A 22,875-nucleotide genomic window follows, 5' to 3' on the forward strand; every position below is an offset into this window, starting at 1 on the left:
TTACAAAGCAATCTAGACTAAAGTGTGCTAAAGAAAAGACAAGATGACAACTAGGTACGTTTGTTTTAAAATACAACTTCAATTTGGCATCCTTTTTATATTAGATGATCGTGTCTGAAGACTTAAGGCTGGGGACTTGGAGGGAGGGGAAGAGAAACTGGACAAAGTCTTAAGCGTAAATTTAAATATGGAAAGCCATAAAGATATGAGAGCAGAAGTGAGGTGCTATATATCAGAAAACTAGAGATTAGAGAACCTGAAGACACAAGTGTTTTGTTTGGCTTTAAAAGTTATTCTTACAAAAAGCATGAAGAAGCAGGCCCTTTCACCTGCTCTAAGGATTTCTTTGTCAGTGTATATACTTCAAACACTTTAACTCTGTAAAACTCCACCTTTAATAGATTGGCAAATAACTCAATATAGAGCAAATTCACCTGGTCAATGACCACAGACCTTTATTATTTTCCTAAGGAGAAAAAAAAAAAAAAAAAAAAAAAAAAAAAAATCGAGAAAAATAAAATTGGTTTTGACATGATTGAAATCGTACTCTTTATCAATGTGAAAAAAAAAAAGCAGCACTGTAAAGAGCTTTTGGTCACTTAATATGAGAAAAGACTGTGAATGAAAGTATTTTCATTGAAAGGATTATTATTATCACCTTTTGGCATTCGGGAAAGTGGTGGGTCACAGCACTCCATGTGGAACCCTCTATCACAGGAGTCGCAAAAAAGCATGTTATCCTGAAGGGAGATGGGGGGAGGGAGGGGAAGGAAGAGGAAGAGGAAAACAAGACTTAATACAGCATTGCTTGAAGTTGTACATCAGTGAATTGTATTTGCACATGCTAAGTACAGAGTTATGGTAAACAAAGGAAAGCCAAACAACAGACCAACAGTCTAACTTACTGCATTTTTGCCTTGGATCCTACATGCACTGCATGTTTTGCATTCAATACACTGCCATCTTAAGGCCTTCACATTTGATGTTAACTCAGGACAGAATTTCAAACATGATGGATGCCCTAAAGAAATGAAAATATTTAAAGCTTGAGATTTCAGATTGGGAAGACAAGTTTTTAAGTTCAACAGAATGTAGCGAACACCACCAGCACCAGCTGTTTTCAGAACTTTGCAACACATTATTTAACTCATCTGCTTCATACAGAGATGCAGCCTAACTGCCACAAAACTCATTTATGAAGAGAAGTAGGAAGTTTATTCCTGCTGTAACTGACACCAGTGAATGGTCTACACAAGCACCTGGAATTGAATTTTTATTTTCACTAGGTTATTTCCATAGCATATTAAATTACCATTGGTTCTGAAAAAGTATTTTTACTAACCTGACTCCACTCCCTCCTCACAGCAGTGCAACATAAACAGAGAAAATCTTAAGATAAAACCATATTATTTATCTAAATATACTGTGTATCTACCACAGAAACGTAACAGTCTGTATTTTTCATTCCAACTTATTACTTAATTATTTACAAAATAATTTCAGAGCAGTAGGAAAAAAAAAATGAAGTAGGCAATTGGCACAAAGCTGACTGAAAGGAAGACTGTAAACGGGGCAGGGCTGGGGAAATGAGGAAAGCTGAACTGCCACCTCCCACGAAACTACTATTCCCTGGTGTGACCATCCTCTTTTTGTGGTAGGCTAGAAGGCCTATGTGGCTTTTCCAATTCATACAAGACATGAGAAAAATGAACACATACAGTACTTTAGGCAATACCGGCAGTGATATGCTAACTTCAGAGTATGCCCTTAATCCAGAAAATGTAAAAGCACTGCTAAATATGAAGTGACAATCCTTCCCAGCACTTTTTGCTGGTATTATATTCAAGAACAGCAACCCACAAGTTGTGAGACAGAAGAATATGTGATGCCAATCTGCACTTAGATGGTTGCAGTGATGTGACTTGCATTGCTTACTTCTCACTGTCGGAGTCAAAATACGTGCTTTCTTCCAGATAACGGTCTAGTCACAGTCATTCAGGCTTTCTCCGCCTGCTGTTTCTCAGTCCAAGACTGAGCTAAATCACCACAACAAGAATGCAAGTTAATCCGTGAGCATTTGCTATTTTTGTCTTCTAACAGCCTGAGTCATGAATTGCAAACATGACTGATGGAATGCAAAAGCCACTTCAGAAAAAGCAAATTTCAGATTTTATTTCCTTTACCTTAGGTAGCCAAGGCTTAATCCCCTTTATGTTAAACTTTAAAAAAAAAAAGGCAATTGTTTAAATATAGCATATTCTCAAAATAAAAATGCAGGAATATAGCCTGTTCATAAAGAATAATCAATAATAAAGTCAAAGAGTAGCTTTGAAACCAACTACATTAAAAAAGCATTGCCATTTGATTCTTTGCATAGAGTTTTAGATTACTGAATTTCTGTGGTTAAACTTGAGTATACACTTAAAGCAATTTCTTGAAACTGCACAGCTGAGTTCAATGCTACACAGTCCCCTTCAATAAAGCTTAAGAAGTACTTAATTTAAAAAAATCTGCTAAGAAATAAGAAAAAAGTCCCAGAACAGCTGATATTAACAATCAATATCAGAGGAAGACTTATTTCATCAACCATGACTTAACAACTGTATTAACACATTAAAATGTAATCATAAACCAATTACCTCCATATAAGTACATTTAATTCCAGTCATCTACCCTGCAAAAGTGATTTACTTCAAGGAGCAATTAAATTCTGGTTTAAATTGTTCCTTTTACCTTTGCCTTAAGTAAATAACTTGAGAAGTATAAACATAAGAAACATCCATTCTCACAGCCTGGTAACTATGCACAGATTAGGTTTAACAGGGTTACTTCGTTTCTCTGCTATCTACCAATGTAACATTTCTCGTTCAAGCAGTTCCACAGCTTTATGTATTTGTTAATATCCTTAAGTGTCAGATTTTACTATTGGACAAAAATTCAAGGAAAAATACCCCAAAGCAATAAAAAAAAAAAAAAAAAAAACCCACACCACAACCCCAAAACCACACCGGCATTAAATATGAAGATTATGCCTGCAATTGCAAGTCCTTGAACAACAAATAACCAGAGGCTGGAAGAATGCAAATGGGAATCATCACTATGCATATACCACGTTCTTTTACCGTCTTTCCTACGTATGCACTAGCAGAGACAGCACAGAAATTTTCAGAGTTCAAAATATCCTGTAACAGCTGACAGTAGTCACAGTCTTGAAGACAAACTGACATAGTGCAAACACAACAATAACAGGTAGACGTAACCAACCCAAGCCATGAAGTCGTAATCAACACAGGTTTCACATTTAAAAGGGCCCCTTTTTAATTAATTTTGTAGTTTAACAGATTTCTATTAAAACTGACAGTTGCCTTTCAGTCAAATGAAGTCAGTGTGACTTTCAGTGATTTTACAGCTAGTTTCTTTAAATTCGAGAGTTGAAGAGGCAAAGCATGTTTCTGGCTTCAAAATTCACAGTATTTCAGCTCTAACTGAAATCTAAACTGAAAATCAAGATCATACCATCTTCTCCATATCCAGAAGCTGATACATCTGTCCAGGGGTTTTCAACACTTGATCAATCTCTAGTTTGAAGTGTTTCAAATGGTAATTTCTCCTGGTTCAATCATTTGACTTTCCTTTAAACCTCAGAAGCATCAATATTTTAATGTAGGACACATGTTTAACAAATTACTGGACATTAAGACCTTTGAAAGCTGGCAATTTCCACTAGGAATACATATAGGCTTACTCTAAGATAAAGCTATTAAAATTTAAACACTTCAAAATTAGTTATTAACCATCCCAGTTAGAAAAGGTTAACATAGGTAATACGTTGATGTGGCAGAAATAGTTGCGATCAAGAAATTAAGACAGAATATCTCACTCCTTGAGACTTCAAGACAACTCCTTCAACCCGCTTCCTTTTGTTTCCTCATAGCAAATTTGGTCCTTGTTTATTCCTCAAAGGACTTTACAACAAAACTAGTCTTTTACAAGAATAAGCACTGTATCAGTGGCAACAGTTATATCAATGCTAAATTAGATATACTAGTATCTCCAGTCATTTTTAACTTTGATACACATGTTGGGAACTAATGTACAAGATAATTCGCTAAAAAACACTTTGTGTTTGATAACATTTTGGTTACAAAGAATTATTACTTAGGCTGACTTTACCTATAAGAAGAGAGAATCAACACACCTATCTCACGCATATAGCAAATTTTTCCATCTGAAGGTTTCTTTGCAGTTCATTCTTATCCAACTAACCAACCTCCTCCCACAGACAACAGTAATTAAGACTGTTTCCATACCCCTTATTCCTAAAGAATATCCTTTGCAAAGCAATCTCTGCAGAACTTTCGAGATATTTTCTGTCCCTGTTTCTCTTGATGTGAATCTGATGCTTATGTGTTCTGCTCCCCAATTTCGCCTACCCATCTTTGACTGGTAACCCTCTTGCCTTCTCAGGCTAACATACAACTTGAGGACAGTACCCACAGGTACAGGTACTTTCAGCCATTTCTCTCCCCCCCCTTTAAAAAATATTTATTATAGTTCCCCAATAACTCCTCTTTCTAAAATTTCAACTTGTTACTCCTTTAGAAAACACCCTGTGCTAAGTGACAGAGGAATGCATCTCATTTCCACTGCCCAAATACATTATCCTTCCAAACATCATAAAATAAGACTAGTAGCAATGCAATGTGAAGATAACTAGATACTCTCTGCTTTCAGAATGCAGAAACATTACCTGAAAATACATGAGCAGCTGACACAGAAACATAAACGAAAGCAGATATGCCAGTAGTGGGCACTGAAATTTACTCTCTGATCAGCTGTACAATCTGCTTGCTGTGCACAACATGTAATTTTCTTTATGTTTGTTAGACAGCAAGACCAGCTTTGACATACACTACAATGTGCAAAATTACAAATGCAATTACAATAAACCTCCACTTGAGTGAAGTTTTGGTATTTACATATTGCACTGAAATTGTTTTTTATTTTAGTTAGGCATCAGTAGCTAAAGTTTAACCATCCAGCTACCTGACTGGCAATCTCAACGTTTCATTCTTTGTATGTAATACATCTGAGGAACTAATTAAAGATAATTTAGTCTTAATGAATCAGAGAGAATGTATCAGTGTTAATTCAAATGGAAGCTGATCCATGAAAGTCCAGACTTCCAGTTCTAAAGCATCTTAGACCTACTGGGGGATTATTACACAACAGAATAGTAGCTGGTATTGAAGCTCACCTGATTAATGTAAACTGCACAGCAGAGTCTAAGCAAGCTCAAATTCTATTAAATTTCCAAATATTAACATGCAGATTTGAAAATACAGGAAACCTGCAAACCATTAAAGACAGTTTAAAATCTGTGGGGCTTGGTTTTGTGTACTGGGGTGAAAAAGCCACTTCCATACTTCACTGTTTAATAATTTGCTCAAATGTACTAAAAAGAAATACACTGGCTAAAATACAAAGGATTTATCTGGGGTGACTGATTCAGAAGCACATAAACAAAAGCATATGCTGATTAACTGAAAACACATTTTTGATCAACATTGTTTTGTTTTCATTCAAGCACTTACGTAGCTATCACAGTACCCAAGAGAGGCTATCTTCAACTACAGGGAAAGACACTGAAACAACACTTTCACTTCCAGCTTTCTCAAAAGCAGTGCTGGCTTATGCAGACCCTACTGCCTCTCTACTCATTTCCCTCCTAAGCACTTTCCTCTTTCTGGTATAGAAGTTGGCATGACTCCATCATGAACTGCACTGGGGGACCTGATCAAACTTCTTGTCTTTCAACTACTTTTCTTTCTCAGTCCAGTTTATACGCTACCAGGTACCAACACAAAGGGGTAGCACCGAACAGCTGGATGGTGCAGCCTGTGACTTTAAACAGCACTGCTATTTTGTCTTTAAGCTAAGATGGACTACACTGCAAAGCTTCAGCAAAAGTACTTTCCCAATGCAGCTGTAAGCTTATGGGAGCAAAAGGTTTTTTACTGGCACAGCTAAACAAAAGCAGTCCACTCAACTAACTGTTCTGGCCAAGTAACTCTTCTTCCAGCATAAAGCTATTTTCCACAGGGGATTTTTTTAGAATAGTTAAACTGATCAGAGGATTTTCACATCCAGAACTCTACAGTTGCGCCAGGAAAAGCTTTATGGCATAGAGCTACTGAAGAGATTTGCCTAAGTTGCTTAGCCAAATCCCTCTGTGAATCAGGAATAACTTCAGCCAAGAATGTACTTGGTATCATCCAAGTGCAAGCACTGCACAAAGTAACAGTGTGCTACAGCATTTGATTTTCAATATTAACCTAATTGATCATTTTGTTATGAATGAAGGTGCTTCCCTTAGTCACCCAGAGTCTGCAAAAGCTGCTGCAACACACAGGAGAGAGGTACACGGGACCAGTAAAGACTCTACATTGTGCCTGACAAGTAACAGGTGCCTAAGAGCTTCATTATGCTACCTGAAACATTATTCAAATTCCCATTTGAGTAATAGATGAACTTTATATAAAAAAAACAACCAAAAACCAAACAAAAACAAAACAGAAAAAAGAACAAACACCAACCAAAAAGAACTGGATACACAAGATACAGAACAGCAAAGATGGCTACATATGTCTTTATTATCAGGACTGTTCCTCAGCTTCCAAAATGCTGCAAATCTGTGCAAGCCAAATTCTTGATAGTCTTTTGATGTCACAATGCCAAATTCTTGATAGTCTTTTGATGTCACAATGCAAAACTCAGTTTTCAGACAAACACAGATCCCAAATAATAACAGAATCCCTGAATTTTACAACTGTGGTTCCCTTATTGATTTACTCAGGTCTATACTTTCGGCCTAAAGATGAATTCACACCTCTCACTTGTAGTTTTCCAGCTATATCCAAAGAAAGGATGACATTCAGAAGTTCAAAATATTTTTATACCTGAAAAACAGACTTTAATATAAACATTTATAGTATTTTAAGTTCAGCCAACTTACCACTGCTGCCACAGTCTGCACAAGACAACAGCTCCTCTGGTTTTTTTTCACGATTTGATTCTTTCGTTCCCAAACAAAAGCTACATATGGGGATGGGATCAGCTCGTGGCTAGATTTAAAAATAAGACAAAGTTAGCCAGCAAATAAACAAAAAAAAAAAAACACAACCTAAAACAAACAAACAAAAAAAACCAGAAAAAACCCCACCCCAAAACAACACCACCCCTCAAAAATTCCCAAACACCACACATCTCCCACCTCCCTAAAAAAAATTCTCAGATGTAAGACTTGATACTTTTCCATCCAATACAACTCACACCTCCCATCGAAACTACCATTTTAGGGTAAAAGCAGTGGATTCAACATTTACCCATTCCAGACTGATGAGTGCCATCAGCTATGATATACAACTGGAATAAAAGAACCCCATACAAATCTTTCAGTGTTTGTCAGCAATACACAGAACTCAGAGAAAGACAAGAATTAATACATATTTACTTCCTTATCTTCCTAATCTGCTATGTGACAAACTATCAGAGATTAAATAACCCACTAATTTTTTAACTGCACTAATTTTAGAGTTTTAATGAAACTGCTTACCTGCATCATCCCAAATATTCACATACTAATGACTACATAGAAGTATTTGTAAGCAGATCTGTAACAAATAAAGCTATATGCAACTATTTCAAGTGGGATATTGAAATAATAGAGTATGTTCACAGACTGACTTCTACCAGCTAGCATCACAATTCAAAAGTTAAGACAGTTTCTTTTGCAAATTCATAGTTTCCAGATTTAGCTAAAAAATGCTATTAGCTCTATGTATCAAAGTAACTGTTGTTTTCACCTTCATTGTTTACATTTCCACTCTGTCACAATACTTTGAAAGTTAACAATCTTCACTTGACCTACAAATCTGTATTCCATTACAGTTCTGAGAAGTGGAGAATGTTTGTTTTTAAGGGTATTCTTGAGAAGGTATCAGCTCCATGTAGATATGCTCTTATACTTCAACACAACATAATACAGAAATACTGAAATTAGGTTTATATTCTTGAGCTTTAGGATTATGTTAAATCAAGCAATAGATCCCCCAAAATACTGACACAAGCAAGGTAAACCTAACCCTCCCATCAAGGAGGTGCACAGACAGCATCACTGAATCCAATCAGGTTGGGAAAAACCTTTAATATCATCAAGCCAAATCATCACCCCAGGACTGTCAAATGCACCACTAAACGATGTCACTAAAGGCCTTGTTTACACAGTTTGTGAACACTTCCAGGGACAGCGATTCCACCACTTCCCTGCAAAGGTCCTTTCCCACTGAGAAGCTTTTCAGTCAATCTTCTGCAAGCCTGGAGTGTTGCATGCGGTGGTTGCGGCCCAAATTCACTTTGCCTTGTTGAACCTCATACAGTTGCCTGCAGCCCATCTCTCCAGCTTGTCTAGATCCCTCTGCAGAGCCTTCCTACCCTCCAGCAGATCAACACTCCAACTTGGTGTCATTTGCAAGTTTACTGAGGGTGCACTCGATATACAACATATCCTTACCCTAGCCTACAACCAGTTCCATACAAACATACTCAGACACAGTGCTTTTTCTGAAAGCTTAGTCCTCAGAAAGTCTGTTCATTGCTCATCCCTTAGCAATCCAGTTATCGGGATATTGACATACCCCAAAGAATATACATAAAAGATGTCCAGGGCCAAAGACTTTTCACAAGTACGGAGATGTCTGGTCTCTTCCATAAACTACAAAAGGGAACTGCAATATTACCTTCTTATATCTAACAGGAGCAAACAACATCTGCAGTCCTTAGTCTTACAAAGACCTCCATTATGGATTATATAGACATCTGAAATATTGGATAACAATATTGCCTGGATAAAAATAACTGAAGTTCCAAAACTGGCAGACTTCCAATTTAGTCATGATTTTTAAAAAAATAAAATAATAATTTATATTCTTTGTCAGTTTTGGCAGGACAGCATTAAATGAGATCAGTAATTCTACAGGTGGAAATGATATACCAATTACCTGCAGATTTTTGACTTGCAAGTTAAAAACAACATAGACAATAAAATTAGTTAGCTACTATTCTTGCCAGTAAGATATAATTCAACAGATATGTTGCATCACTATAAACAGACCTGTATTTGGAACAAAATAGTATTAACAAAAAAACTGACTACACCAATAATCATCAGCAGAAAAATGGTCCAAACACAACTGTTCACTTGCAGGATCTTGTGGACATTTCTAAACTGCTACTTAAAGTTTAATATAGACAATCTTAAAAGAAAGATTATTCTTTTAGTGGAACGCAGTAAAAACCTCCTCTGGGCAACTATGCTATTCTCCTTCCCTTTGATATAACAGTGTGTTAGGCACTTCAGAAAGGCTTGCTCTGATAAATAATTTAAAAGACACCACGTATCATTCAAATCCAGGTCCACAATCTCTTTTATCTGTGTTTTTTTTCCTTGCTCTAGAAAAAGACACAACCATTAGCCAACATTCATTTACTTTCCCATCTCACATTCCCCTTTTGGGTTTTTTTTTTGGTTTTTTTTTTTTTTGTTTTTTTTGTTGTTTGTTTGTTTTTTTTAACTGAAGGTAAAATAAAGGACAAAGGTTGCTTGGGGTTCAGGGCTACAGAGACTGATGTTCCCAAACCAAATCTAATACTAGAGAGCTTGCAAATCCTATCACTTCACACATGAGTTTTCCAGAAACTTACTGGCTCCAGTATTTTGAAGCCATTTATATTAATAACTGTATTACCGGGCCTGATCCCTGAGCTACTGAAAGGTAAAAAACCACACATTCTTGTCAGCACAGTAAACAAAACTGTTTTTTTTTCATATTGCTTTAGCTTGCAGTCAAAGCAAAACTATATTCATATACTGTGCAGAGCCTTGGGCAACATGGTCTAGTGTGAGGCACCCTTGCCCATGGCAGGGGGTTTGGAACTAGATGATCTTAAAGTCCTTTCCAACCTTTCTATGATTCTATGATGCTGTTAGCATTGTTTCTGGCTCACAACTGTCTCAATTAATATAAACTATGTGGGCTTTTGGTCGGGGTTTTTGGGTTGGTTTAGTTTTTTGACTCTGTCAGAATATAAATCAAACAGAATTGCATCTCCTACCTTTATCTCTTTTCATAATCACTAGTCTCTCTTCTAAAAATATAGCAACTGACTATCATTATCTTCTGAAAAACAATGATTAGCCAACAGGAAGGTTAATTCTATTTCATCTCTTACAGGAACTAGTATGGCCAGTTATTCTACACTGCAGTATTTTATACCAGATGAGCCAGTAGTATTTGTCTTGTCATTCAACCTCAGTTTAAAAGGAACTTTTATCTAATATTTAAGAACCACATTAAGAATTGTGTTACAAAAACTTTATGGAGTCTGGTCTGCCACTGAAGATAAGTCTAAATAACCCTTATCCAGCAACATACTATTATTTCTTCAACAGAGCCAATAAGCCAAGAAGAATTTTTCATTCCTTTAATTCCAGGAATAAGGTAAATTACAACTTTGCTAAGTGTTCAGTTTTGTAGGTCACTAGAAATTGTACATCCAAATATAATAGGCTGCCTTGTTCAAATAACTTTATTTCCAACTGCACTAAGAGCAAATTTGCGAGAATTTTTTCAGAAAGTGTTCAGAAACTGAAGCCTCACTAAAATGCAGTCAGGCAATAGGACTTTTTTTAGCTTTTAATTTTAAAACCCATATATACTACAGAGCAACCATCAACTCAGCACCTGTAAACAGGTTATTTTACTCTTCTATTAGAAATTGAACAATACTTATTTAAGCATCAGATATCCAACTGTCATAGTCAATTCTTTAAAGCATCATACGTTCAACCACTGCAGTCCATCTGTCCTCTGAATACACTAAAAACAAGTATCAAATCCTGATATTTTACTGTCAAAAGTAATTTTGGCTCAGAAACCCCTGTGATGCACACACCGTGATCACCTGTTAAAATTTACATTAGTAGTTTCCTACAATAAGTAGGAAAGAAGGGATTATATTGCAAAATACAGTATATAAGTTTCTCAAGTATATACAAGTTTTAAACAGATTGTATAACTTTACGCTGACAAATCTATTAGTAGACTTTGGTAGGAGATACCTATTTAATCCTGCTATTTGTATAGTACTAACTGTCCTGGGTTTCGCAGTAGCAGTCATTTTTTCTCCTTCTTAGTAGCTGGTGCAGCGCTGTGTTTTGACTTTCGGCCTGGGAACAGAGCTGATAACACTGATGTTTAGTCTGACCAAGGACTTTCTGAGCCTCATGCTCTGCCAGGGAGGAGGGGAAGCTGGGAGGAAGCAGAGACAGGACACCTGACCCAAACTGACCAAAGAGGTATTCCATACCACAGCACGTCATGCCCAGGGATGTAACTGGGAGTTACCCGGAAGGGCACTCACTACTTGGGTTGGGCTCGTTCTGGCACGTGGTATCGTATTCTCTTCCCTTGTTGTTTCTCTTATCATTATTATCATTGGTGGTAGCAGTAGTGATTTGTGTTATACTTTAGTTAGTGGACCGGGGGGGGGAGAAGGGAAGAAAGATGGCGGGGGGGGTAGAAACTGTGTGGCTGACTTGCCGACAGGGCTTAAACCACAACACTAACATTAAACCAGGCTTTCTTTTTTTTAGCATTCATAATAGGAATGTCTCAAATTCATCCCCCTCTCCCTTTGCAGAGACAAATTATTCCTATATACAACCACTGACTGAGGCTAATCAGAATTCTATCATAAAAACTGTGTGAACCAGAAAAGCTATGCAGGTACATTTTCAAGAGACTGGCTTACTAAAAAAGAGAGTATCACAGTCTATTTAGCAGGCTGCAGTCAGTGTCTCTGCTTTAGACATTATACAAACTGTTGCTCTGAACTCGTAAATGTACCACCTTCCTATAAAGGGCATTAAAATGATGAAGTAAGTAGTAAGATCTGCAGTTCAGTTACAGTCAACAAAAAAGTCTGGTCCACCATATACACTGTGCTGGTTTTTTGTGCTGCATAAATACTTCACAGACAAACAAAACTATCAGTAGAAGTATCATATTCAAGTACCAGCCATGAAGTATCTAGAGAGAAAGAATGAAGACCATCAGATTCGTCATTTCAAAGCAACTGCCTTTCATCATGAGGGCAATACAAACCCATTAACAATTTCATCTCCGTATGCCCAAATATCCTCAACCTGAGTGACAGAAGAATGAAGATTTCAGAACTCTTACTTCACCATGCAAAACAGGAATGCATTAACAGCAGCAGGTGAAGTGGAGAAGGACAGCATCACAAATCATCCTCCTGCACGCATCTGATAAAGGGTAGAAAAAAGAGCAACTACCCACATAACGAAGAAAATCTATGAGCGACATCATTCACCATAAAGAACCTTAAATATCATCTAACTTTCACATCTGGCAGAGCAGAAAGATGAGGGAACTGAACAGCAGAGATTAGTGTTTCCAGATTTGGATTACTGCAGTAATTAGAAAAAAGCCATGGGCTACCCAAGGAATACTGTGAGGCTTTCAGGCCTAAGAAGGATGCTACCCCCATATCCACAGACCAGAAAGGACTCAGTTATGCACTGAAGATGTCACTGGAGCACTGGATGGTCCAATAATACTCCCTGAAAAAGTCTGGGCTCCTCTCCCACCCCCCAGTCTTTATTTTAGAATAAGCACACCCTCAAAATGATTTCAAAGCATTTACAATTTTATACAATAATTGTTTGTAATTGTCCTAACACTTCAGAGAGTTTTCAGTAAAAATTATATGATGCATGTACACTAGATTTTGATTATAGTTTAATCATTTCAGTCACTTCAGAAAATAAGAAAAAACATGCTTTGTAAATTTGGGCTACAGATACAGAATAAAGAAAAATACTGGTTTCGGTACTTTCAGAAAGCGTTTTGTAATGGCTTAAAAAAAAAATTTAAAAAAAAACCCCACAACACAACAAAAAACCAAACACAAAAAGTAACCATAAAAAAAAAACACCAAAACAAACAAAAACCCCCAAAACAAACCACCCCAAAAGACATCATTTTCAACTATTTATCATAGTTTACAAGTTCTGACACATGAAGGACTCACTATTCTTACTGCTTTCTCACAGTCTTCACGTATACTGGCAAGCCCTGAGATTGGTCCACACAAAATCACACTGAGTTAGAAGTAACACCACAGTATTAGCATTTAAACTAGTGCAGTTTCCATATTTTAGCAAAGACTTAAGTAATTTACACAGCCAACAAATACTTTTTTTTTTTTATTTTTTAATGAATCACAGTTACCTATTCTGAGAAACCAACAGGCTTTGCCACTGCATAGAACACATCCTTGGCAGAAATCATCCTGGACTTCTGTTGCTTTACTTCTCTCAAAACTCTGGCCCAAAATAACCTCTCCTTCCTCCCCCGTAGTTTCTGTGCTTGTGGAATTTCTATGCTCATCTGACTGCATTTATAAATTCCCCTGAAATTGCTAAAGCATTTAGCATGTTCTAACATCCCACCCTCAAAAACGTCATACTGTTAAGTCCTGAAAAGTCTTAATTTGGAATATGCAAAGTTACCCATAACTATAAATCCCAACTGAAAGCAAGGTTACTACTTGCATTGCTATAGCACTCTGAGGCTTTAAACAGGTCATCTGAAAATGGTTAGGCATTAGCTGTGTACACACAATTACAGTTTAAAGTGCTAGTGTCATTAAATGTTACACACATATTAAAAGACATAAAAGTTTCACTCACATTCTCAAGAAATTTAAGTTTGAGCAGTAAACCCCAAACCTCAACTGTTCACACTGGCAACTACATCTCAGTGCCTTTTCAGAAACACCTCAACATCATCTGACAACCTGCTGGAAGACACATCTTTATATATGATATACAAATACTAGATCTCTATTACCCTACAATAGAAACAGCATACAATTAATTTCAGGGTTAACAGGATAGAGGGGCAAATTTTACTGAAAATGGAAACTGCCATGACCTTTACTACAAATCTGTGGTTCTGGTCCCAGTCTCTACCCTCCCTCAATCACTTAAGCATTTACAGGCTTAGAAGGACGTAAGCAGAAAGCTTGCTTTCTCAGAATCCCTACATTTTCACAAAGCACCTTGAGGTGCTTACAAGGACTTTCACCTGCAACCCCCTTACTGCATCCATTCTGCAAGTAAAGAAGTCCTGGTTCAGGTGAACTAATTATTATAAGGTAAGCTGAACTTTGATTTTTTTTTTTAAAACAACTTCCTAATGGCAACTGCACAGTAGACCCCATGTTACCTTTACAGCACCACACAGGTATCACATGGTAGAAAGTACACCAACTTTGTACAACACCAGTGATGGCAAACACCTGCTGATGGGCTATGACCACAGAAGTGTAAAAACAAACCTTAAGGTAGCACCTATACTTTCAGCGAGCACAAAGCAGAAGACAGCACTAGGGCAGTTGCAAGAAAGGAGGGCAGTTTCCTAAAAACAGTTTCTAATTTTTAGTTACTGAAAGGAACATTCCTGCTCCTTCCTCCAAACTGGGAAACACTACAACCTAGAACAGGGGAGACAGCAACAACTTCTGCTTAGAGAACAGAATGCACCTTTAGGCTTCAAAAGTCTCCTTTTCTTTCAATTTTCAAAAGACAATAAAAGTCAAATTCTGTTTCAAATTAGACTTCTGTTGTTTCATATAATAGTACAAAATATTAAACAAAATCAAAACTGATTTACTGAAGTTACTTCAACTGTATTCTAGAAACCAATTAGGACTAGTGCTCTGAAAAGTGAATACTGCTTAATATGCAGTGAAGAAGCCCTGACCAAAAAGGCCACAAAACCCCCACAGAAACGCACACGTGTCTTTCTACAGTTTTCTTTGCTTGCCCCAGTCCTCTTAATTAGCTTCACATAAGCCAACTTTGTCTGATGTTATATCCACTGAAAATTGTGAAAAACCATCACCCAGAGCACAAGATACATCTTCTGGAGATGGAGAAATGTCCTGGTCCTCTGGAGGCTCAGCTTTCATTTTTAACAGAATCAATCTAAAAAGCCTCTACGCTTACAGAGAGGAAGCTTTCAAACCATAATCCAAGTTTAATAGACACTCAAGATTATTGTAGACAGCCTAAAGCCAACACTTCAGATAGATGTAGGCCCTGCTACCATTTCAGAAGTTACTAAACTCAGATATCTTTCTGTGATCTTTTGTCAATTCCTATGGCAGCACTACAGGAGAAAGAAGGCTCTTCTCTCCTGAACATGAGAGACTTTTTTTATTTCATGTGTAGGCTCCCCACTTTGGTTCTGCACCTGGGACTAAACAATTAAAAAAATGTATTCACCTTTCCACTGTAGTAGTAAAAGTGTTTTTAAAACAATTAAAAAAGTCCTGTAACCAAGACTATCAATATAACTAGGCTATGAAGAAGGCTATCTACAGTTCCTTCTTCTGCATTCTCTACTGTGAGATTAGATCCCAACTACAGCTCCTGCCACTAAGGGATACTTATGCTTACTTGCTAGGCTATAAATAGCTCAAGCTGTAAATACATCCTATATACACTACCATTTTTCAGTTGCATCTTCCTGCAATTCTGATGTCCATGACCTACACTCTGCTACTCTAACCCTGGGCCAAGCAGTCTTCAGACTTCTCAAAATAGTCTCTTCAGTGGTTTGAAGTGCAAAGACCAAGAGGAGTAAATGAAGTTCAGTTTAGTACTTTTTAGCTATGTTACTGATACCTATAGCAGTATATTCTCTTCAGGAACACATATTTGTAAGTTGTCTCTATCAAACAGATGAGACTAAAAGGACCATGCACCATCAGCATTGCATGTAGAAAACGCTCCCCAATTCCACATTCAGCTACTACTGGGTTTGTTCCCTTCTTTCACCTTCTGCAATGTACCTGTGTATTTTTAATTTAGACTTTATATAAAGATAAGATCCATTTTCTTCACACACAAGACACAAAAAAAACCTGATGTCTTCAAACTTCTTTTTTTTTGGCAATTAAACTCTTCAATCCGGCACACAGAACCACCTCAAGTGTACCAGCAACAGGCTTGCTTCTCTCTCTTCAAAGTAGTCCACTGACTCCCACAGACCAAAGTGAAATCAGTACTGCAGATCCAACCAAGCAGATTATATCTCCCTACACAGCAATCATTAGTCAAAGTATGAGGTCATCTACCAAATGATACCTTTGCTTTTTATGTAGCTCAAATTCTTTTTTCAAAGTAACAAGTTTTCACTCTTCACACCTCCCTTAAAACTCAACCCTTTAGATCCATCTAGACATCCTAACGTCATCATACATTTCTGTTACTTGCCCTGCACTCTATCTTGTCACAAAAGCAATGCACTGACACCTTAAAACAATTGCCTATCATCATTCTCATCATGACCTCATCTTCTATCCTATCAACCACAATGCCATCTGTTGTGTTTGACAACATGCAAATAAAAACCACACACGATCCACACCACTACTATGTAACCCTTTCAAGAAACTCACTTTTAAGTACCCTTCTAGGTATTCATTCAGACATAAGCTCAATTACATATCTTGCTTTCTATAATCCTGCTCATCACTTGCTTCTACTTTCACATTTTCTTCATAGATCTCTATTTCTTCATATGCCTAGGACATTTCCAAACTTTCTGGCACAGAATCCACTGGTTCTTGTTGCACGTACAGTTGTTTGAATGCAACTGCATTTCCTAACTCCACATTCTACCTGTTACTGAAATGCAACTAGGATGAAGCAGGTGACACATGTAGTGACAAGCAGGTAAGCAGATGTGCAATCCACAGACCATGATCCCACAGGCATGTCAACTGCTACATTCTTTGGGGAAAAGTATTGATTTTAAGCAGATTAAATAAATTCCAGTATGGAAAAGCACACACTTCACTGCCATAATATTATGTTTGCTTAAATGTTTGTATATATGCATATTTTTGTTCATAACTTGTTACCAAAGTCATCCTACACAAATGTGTGTAATAAGTTTGCTGTGTGTCACAGGATAATTATTAGTTGTCTCAATGCTAATTGCTCAGGGAAAATGTTTAATTGCGTATTAAATTGGTCATATGCATATTTTAGTTTACTCGCTGGGACAAGTTTGCTGTCAGCACTCTCTAGATCTGAGTAGTGCTATACCAAATACAGAAGTAGGGCTTCATGAGACTGGGCTAGTCTTTGAAATGCAATTTTAAATATAACAAGCAGAGCCCTGTTCTACTTCAACATGAAGCAGCTGTATTTCCACACACACACACACACACACAAAAAAAAAAAAAAATAAAAAAAAAAATCAAGAAATATGCTCCCTAGTTACCTCACATACCTGAAAGGAAAAATATTAGAACCACAGCAAAATGATTAAGGCTGCAAATTCCACAATCCAATGTGGGATTAAACAGAACTGTTTCTTTAGATTTCTTCCACTGATTATGAAGTGGACACTTTAAATAATACTATACTGGGGGGGGGGGGTGTGATTAAGGATTTAGTTTTAATGGATTCATATAACTTCACACCTTTTCTGCTTGAACAATTATTATAAGAATAGATGTACTATAGATGATGTCATTGTCAATAACACAGCCACTTCTACTGAGGCCCAAGTAGTAGAGAACTAACATAGCTAAACACCTTTATTCCAACAGGCAACAAGTGACTGCAGTTAGACCACTGGCCTTGCTGTTGCCGAGTCACTGGTTTTGATTTGGCAAACACAAAAAAAAACCAAACAGCACTGGCACTAAGACACTACCGAACAAGGTGAGCTCCAAAGGAATACCAGAGCATTAAAAATAAAAAAAATATTTTAAAATAAATAAATAGATTTATTAAAGTCGTTCCTAGTCTCCTTTCTGAAGAGGAAGAAAGCTGAAAAAATGGTTGATTTAAATTCTAGCAGCTTAATTTTTTTTGTTCCCCAAACAAGACCTGAACTTTATTCTCCAGAGAAGAAAAGCAATTTATTCAGCACCCAAGACATTGAAGTCACTTGAAGGCATTTACCTTTACAAGCCATCACCTAAGACATGATGCGATTGAAAATCTGCAGATCTGCAAAGTATATGCAGCGTATTTTCTACAAGACCTAAGAGAATAGCAGTTTTTCTACTTGATCAAGTGCTGAAATCCATGACAGAATAATAATAAAGGTGAAGAGGCAAAGTAGCCCCATATCCCAAGCAGCTACCCAAGAGGCTGGCATTTCAAACAAAATGAAACAGATTCCTCCATTAGTCTTTGCTCCTTTATATGTATAGGTAACGTTCAATATTGACATACATGAAGAAATCACACACCACACCCCCCCCATCAAAATGTAATTTAATTAAAACCCCAGATCATTGTAGTTCATATGACAAATATAGTAAAATTATCTCCATTAGAATATAATAGAGCACTGTTAACTAACCATGCTATATAAGCCAGAGCTCAAACAGTTCAGAACCAAACCAGTAAATATTTCACAGAGGATGAGCTTTTCTTACAGAGGCTTCCAAGCAGGCCTATTAAATAAAGTTAAATGAAAGTCTCTTGAAGGAAACAGGACTGAGATTTGCCTTCAGCTATTACAGCTGGAGGGGGGGAATTTGTATTGCATGGGTTCTGGAACCAAGTCTGGTCAGGCTCCCAGACCCCAGGTTTAATGTATGTTCTAACATTATTTCAAAGTCTGCAGTATCAAGCTAAATGCATGAAGTCCAAGAGGCCATTCTCTGTTCTACCAATAATATTGAACTGCATAACTACTCAGGTAAAGTACACAAGTCCTAGCATCACAACTCACACAATAAAAAATGGGTAAGGGTCATAGCAAAGTTCACCAGCCAGCAGCTTGCTTACTCTAATTTTGTGAGGGATTTTTAAACAGTGCTTTAAGGTAGTTATGCTCTGATCAAGAAAGGCAACTGTATTGCTAATAGCCTACAGAAGGTGCCAAGAAACTTCCACTCTGACAAAAAGGCATAACCAAAGGAAAAAATGTATTAAAAATCGTCACTTAACAAATCCATCTAACAATGCTACTAGACCATACTCACATTTGAAACTTCTATACTCAAGTTCTAGCATGAGCCTCCCTCCAACACCGACAGGACTATTTAATGTAACAGGAAGCTATTCCTATCCACTTCCATTCAGTAACAGAACTAAGCAATGAAATAACTGTGAATGACGATGTAGGTACAGGTTAAGGGCCACTGTCCATTAAAACACAAGTGTTATCTGCGATAAACTACTTCCACTGAAAATTTTCTTATGTAGTGCAACCACAAAAACACTTCCTTTGATCCAATTCCAAATGAATGCAGTACATGTCTGGGACGAAACACTGATAAACTCAGGTTAAGATGTACTGCAGGAATCTACTTGAGAATATTTTCTGTGAAGAAATTTTTCCCTTGCCTCTTCCTTTACATACAGGAGAAAATGTGAAATCCCAATGAAAACAGAGACGCAGCATGGCAAGAGCTATAACTCACTAAACAGTCTTTAGGACTGGATTAACCTGTAAGGCCAAGGAACAAGTAGTTCAATTTTTCACTTCATGTACTGACTGTTCAGCTGTTTTAGCACTAGCAGATGAACACAGCAAAATTCTGACCTTGATCTCTTGAAAGAAGCCTGCAATTCTGATCCCTACAGACTCTAGATATTTTAGGCTTCCTTGTAGGCTAGTGTGAGAAAAGTAGCTCCCTTAACCAATGAGAAGTAGGAAGTAGACGGCAGATTTAGAGGCAGTAACAAAAAGACTGGTTACATTGCTATTTCTTAACAGTCTAAATCCAAGTACTATTTACACTTCTTGTTACTGATGGCTTAACTCTCCAGTATTTATTTAAAACTCTTACAACTAAGCATCTATGCTTAGAGCATAAGAAAGAATGCCGTCAATTCAGTAAAAACAAAGAAAATACACTCCATGTTTAACTGCAAAGCTAGCTGAAATCAGTAATTACACTTAGGATGAGCACAGTACCTCCCCTCAGTCTTGGAAAAAGCAAGCATTTGTGAAGTACCAATGAAGTGATACAAATCAGCATTTTTAAAGGGTAGAGAAGGTTTTGAAAAGTAACTCAACACACAGAAGGAATAACCTAAAAGCCTTCATTACTGACAAGAAGTCTTGGTAACCAAGTCAAGATCTGAAAGAGTCAACATCTACACCTTGGAATTTTGGAACATAATTTAACTGTACTGGACAGACTTCTTCAAAACAAAACAAAACAAAAAGCAACAACAAAAAACCCCAAACACACACAAAACCAAACAACAACAACAGAAAGACAGATGGAAGTCAGTCCTCTTCACACTTAAAATTCTGGATGAGATCCTGACTCCACCGCCGCCAAAGAGCTGTGCCACTGACATCAATGCAGTTCGGATATAATGTATCATTCCCCCATTTTTTAACTTCTGACAAAATTTTGTTTGAATATGCCATTTAAAGGGGGCTCAGCTTGAAGCAAACACCTATAAATTTTACTGTTCAGGAAATAAGGCATACTTGCAGCCCAAGTTAGTTTCCTTTATTTGAACCCAAAATGCAGGGTTCACATTGACTGACCAATAAAAAAGACATATATTTCATTTTCCAAATGAAATCAAGTAATGTGTATAATAGTTAATACAAAACACCCTGAAGTTACTTGATCTGACCACAGTGCCTTCTACCATAGCCAAATAAACAAAATGTATGATCTAGATATTCCACACACACCAAAATCATTTCAGGAGAGGCTAATTAATCACGAACGTAACTTTTCAGACATTACATAATTTCATACAGACTTGCTTATAGCTCCTGCCAAAGAAAACAACAATTTGTACGAGAAATAAATCTACACTTGAAGAGAGATGACAGTGACAAAACATGGGGGGAAAGGAAGGGGAAAGTATTAATATAGCACAAACCCCCTTTATAATTTTATTACTCAAAACACAGCAAAGCTTAAAAACCAAAGTACATGAATTAAGTGAACCCACCAACCAAAATGCCTTTTCACTCTTATTTTTTTAAATGACAGGCTAGTTCTTGAAATGTTGCTTGACAGAACTTCAGAAACACAAACCTAAATCATCCCAGTTATTCTGGCACTCATTAGGAGGAGATTCCTGATCTCAAATAACAGTGTGTTTATTTCTCATGTGGAGTAAACCTAGTAGTACTCAGATTAAGCATAGATCGCTTCTGTATTTCAGCAAAAGAATCTCAGATTCCAACCTGCCAATAAATTAGTGTGATTAAGGCAGATTATATGTTAAAAACATATACAAAGAAGCCAGGTATAAAGAAATCAATTTTTCCTGGCAACATTTTAATCCCCCTTCTAGGCCCTTCTGATAACGCATTCAAACCCCAAATGGCCAAAACTCTTAACTGGTATGACCACAAAGGCAGACAGGAGAGTTGATCTGGGGAGTAAAGAAATAAAAAAAAAAAAAAAGGGGGGGGTAGGAACAGGGTGTCAAACTGATATCTAGAAGCATCAATTTCAACTCCTCTAAGGGTTTACAGCAGCTACCTAACTGCATCTGTCACAACACATAGACAGGCAAATGTGGGACTTTATGTCTCACAAAAAATCCACAATGTACAAATCTATCCAACAGCTAAATGTATTAATACATAAATTTATGTATTAATATGTACTAATATGTATTACAGTTAGCTTTTTTCCATTAGAAAGGGGAGAAAGGATAGATGGAAGAGGGCACTTTTACAGTTATTTATGACATCTGTAAAGGCGTTACATTTCATATTCGCTATTTTTGATTACACAAAGAGAACAGCACCATTCCTTGGTGCTGGCTGGAAGGCTTCAAGGCTGCACGCAACTGCCAAGTTCCAATGCACTGTAGCAGTAATCCCACAGTTCACCTAAAGGAGTTGAGAGCAGGCAGAAAGGACAAGTACTTCTGCATCACAACAAATACTATTTTCTTTACAGACAGAATACTTAAAACATTACTGGCCACTCAGTACAGATTTCAGTTAAGACTGTGTTTAGCAAGAGCACAAAGTGCATAATAACAAAATAATGTATAGTGAGGAGCATTTTTCTCAAAAGACAAGTCATGAGCACTTTATGACCTTGGCTTACACAGTCTATTCCTCTTAAATGCTTTTTAAGTTTCAATATACCTGAGAAAACAACTTTGCACTTGTAAGATATCTGTAAGATAATAGTTATCACTCCTGCTGTCTGGCAAAGGTAATGAGGTTGTGGTAACAGAAGTTTCTTAGCGGTATCTCTGCTACACACTAAATTCTTAGGGACAGCAGCTCCTTTCCTTCTGCTGGGAAATAATGGATTATAGTTCTGCTGTTACTGACTACCAAACACAACTCCCCTCTTCTCCCTTCCCTCCTCCACCTGTCCCTCAATGAATTGACACAAATACAGTTAAAATGCACTCAAGTAACAACACCACTACTGCAGTGTCTCTAGCTCCCGCTTTTGCAGTGGGGCAACAGTCCCACCTCTCCTGGTGAGAACAAAGTAAGAAAACTTATATCCCATATACACCAAACTCACCTCGAAAAAGTCAGGAATTTCTACTGTTAGAAAAAAGGCTCTCAAAAGGTCTTTCTTCAAATCCTCTACCAGCAACAACCCACACAACCTGCAGATTTACATACCTTTTAATTATATCATTGCAAGTTAGTGATACTATATTCGTATAAGCACAATTACAAGTTTGACAATTATTCACTGAAGTAAAGTTTATTCTTCAAAGTGTGCGGGACA

At 37.1% G+C, this 22,875-nt stretch overlaps 1 protein-coding gene across 6 annotated transcripts in view; it reads right to left on the reverse strand.

The window, feature by feature from the left end:
- The window catches only part of KAT6B (lysine acetyltransferase 6B), a 113,326-nt gene that overhangs the window by 46,960 nt on the left and 43,491 nt on the right, over positions 1-22,875 (reverse strand). For 5 of the 6 annotated variants that reach the window (XM_061451096.1, XM_061451084.1, XM_061451103.1 and 2 more), the window contains exons 3-5: positions 7,016-7,124; positions 906-1,021; positions 659-740 (exon numbers count right to left, since the gene is read on the reverse strand). In XM_061451096.1, coding sequence (XP_061307080.1) covers positions 659-740; positions 906-1,021; positions 7,016-7,124 — 307 coding nt within the window. Of the gene's footprint in view, positions 1-658; positions 741-905; positions 1,023-7,015; positions 7,125-22,875 lie in introns of those variants that run through there. The other variant, XM_061451121.1, reaches the window with a different exon arrangement.

This window comes from Pezoporus flaviventris, unplaced genomic scaffold (assembly GCF_033815535.1).
Source record: "Pezoporus flaviventris isolate CSIRO_AGI_PZ_B2104156 unplaced genomic scaffold, CSIRO_AGI_Pfla_v1 ptg000001l, whole genome shotgun sequence".
NCBI lineage: Eukaryota > Metazoa > Chordata > Aves > Psittaciformes > Psittacidae > Pezoporus > Pezoporus flaviventris.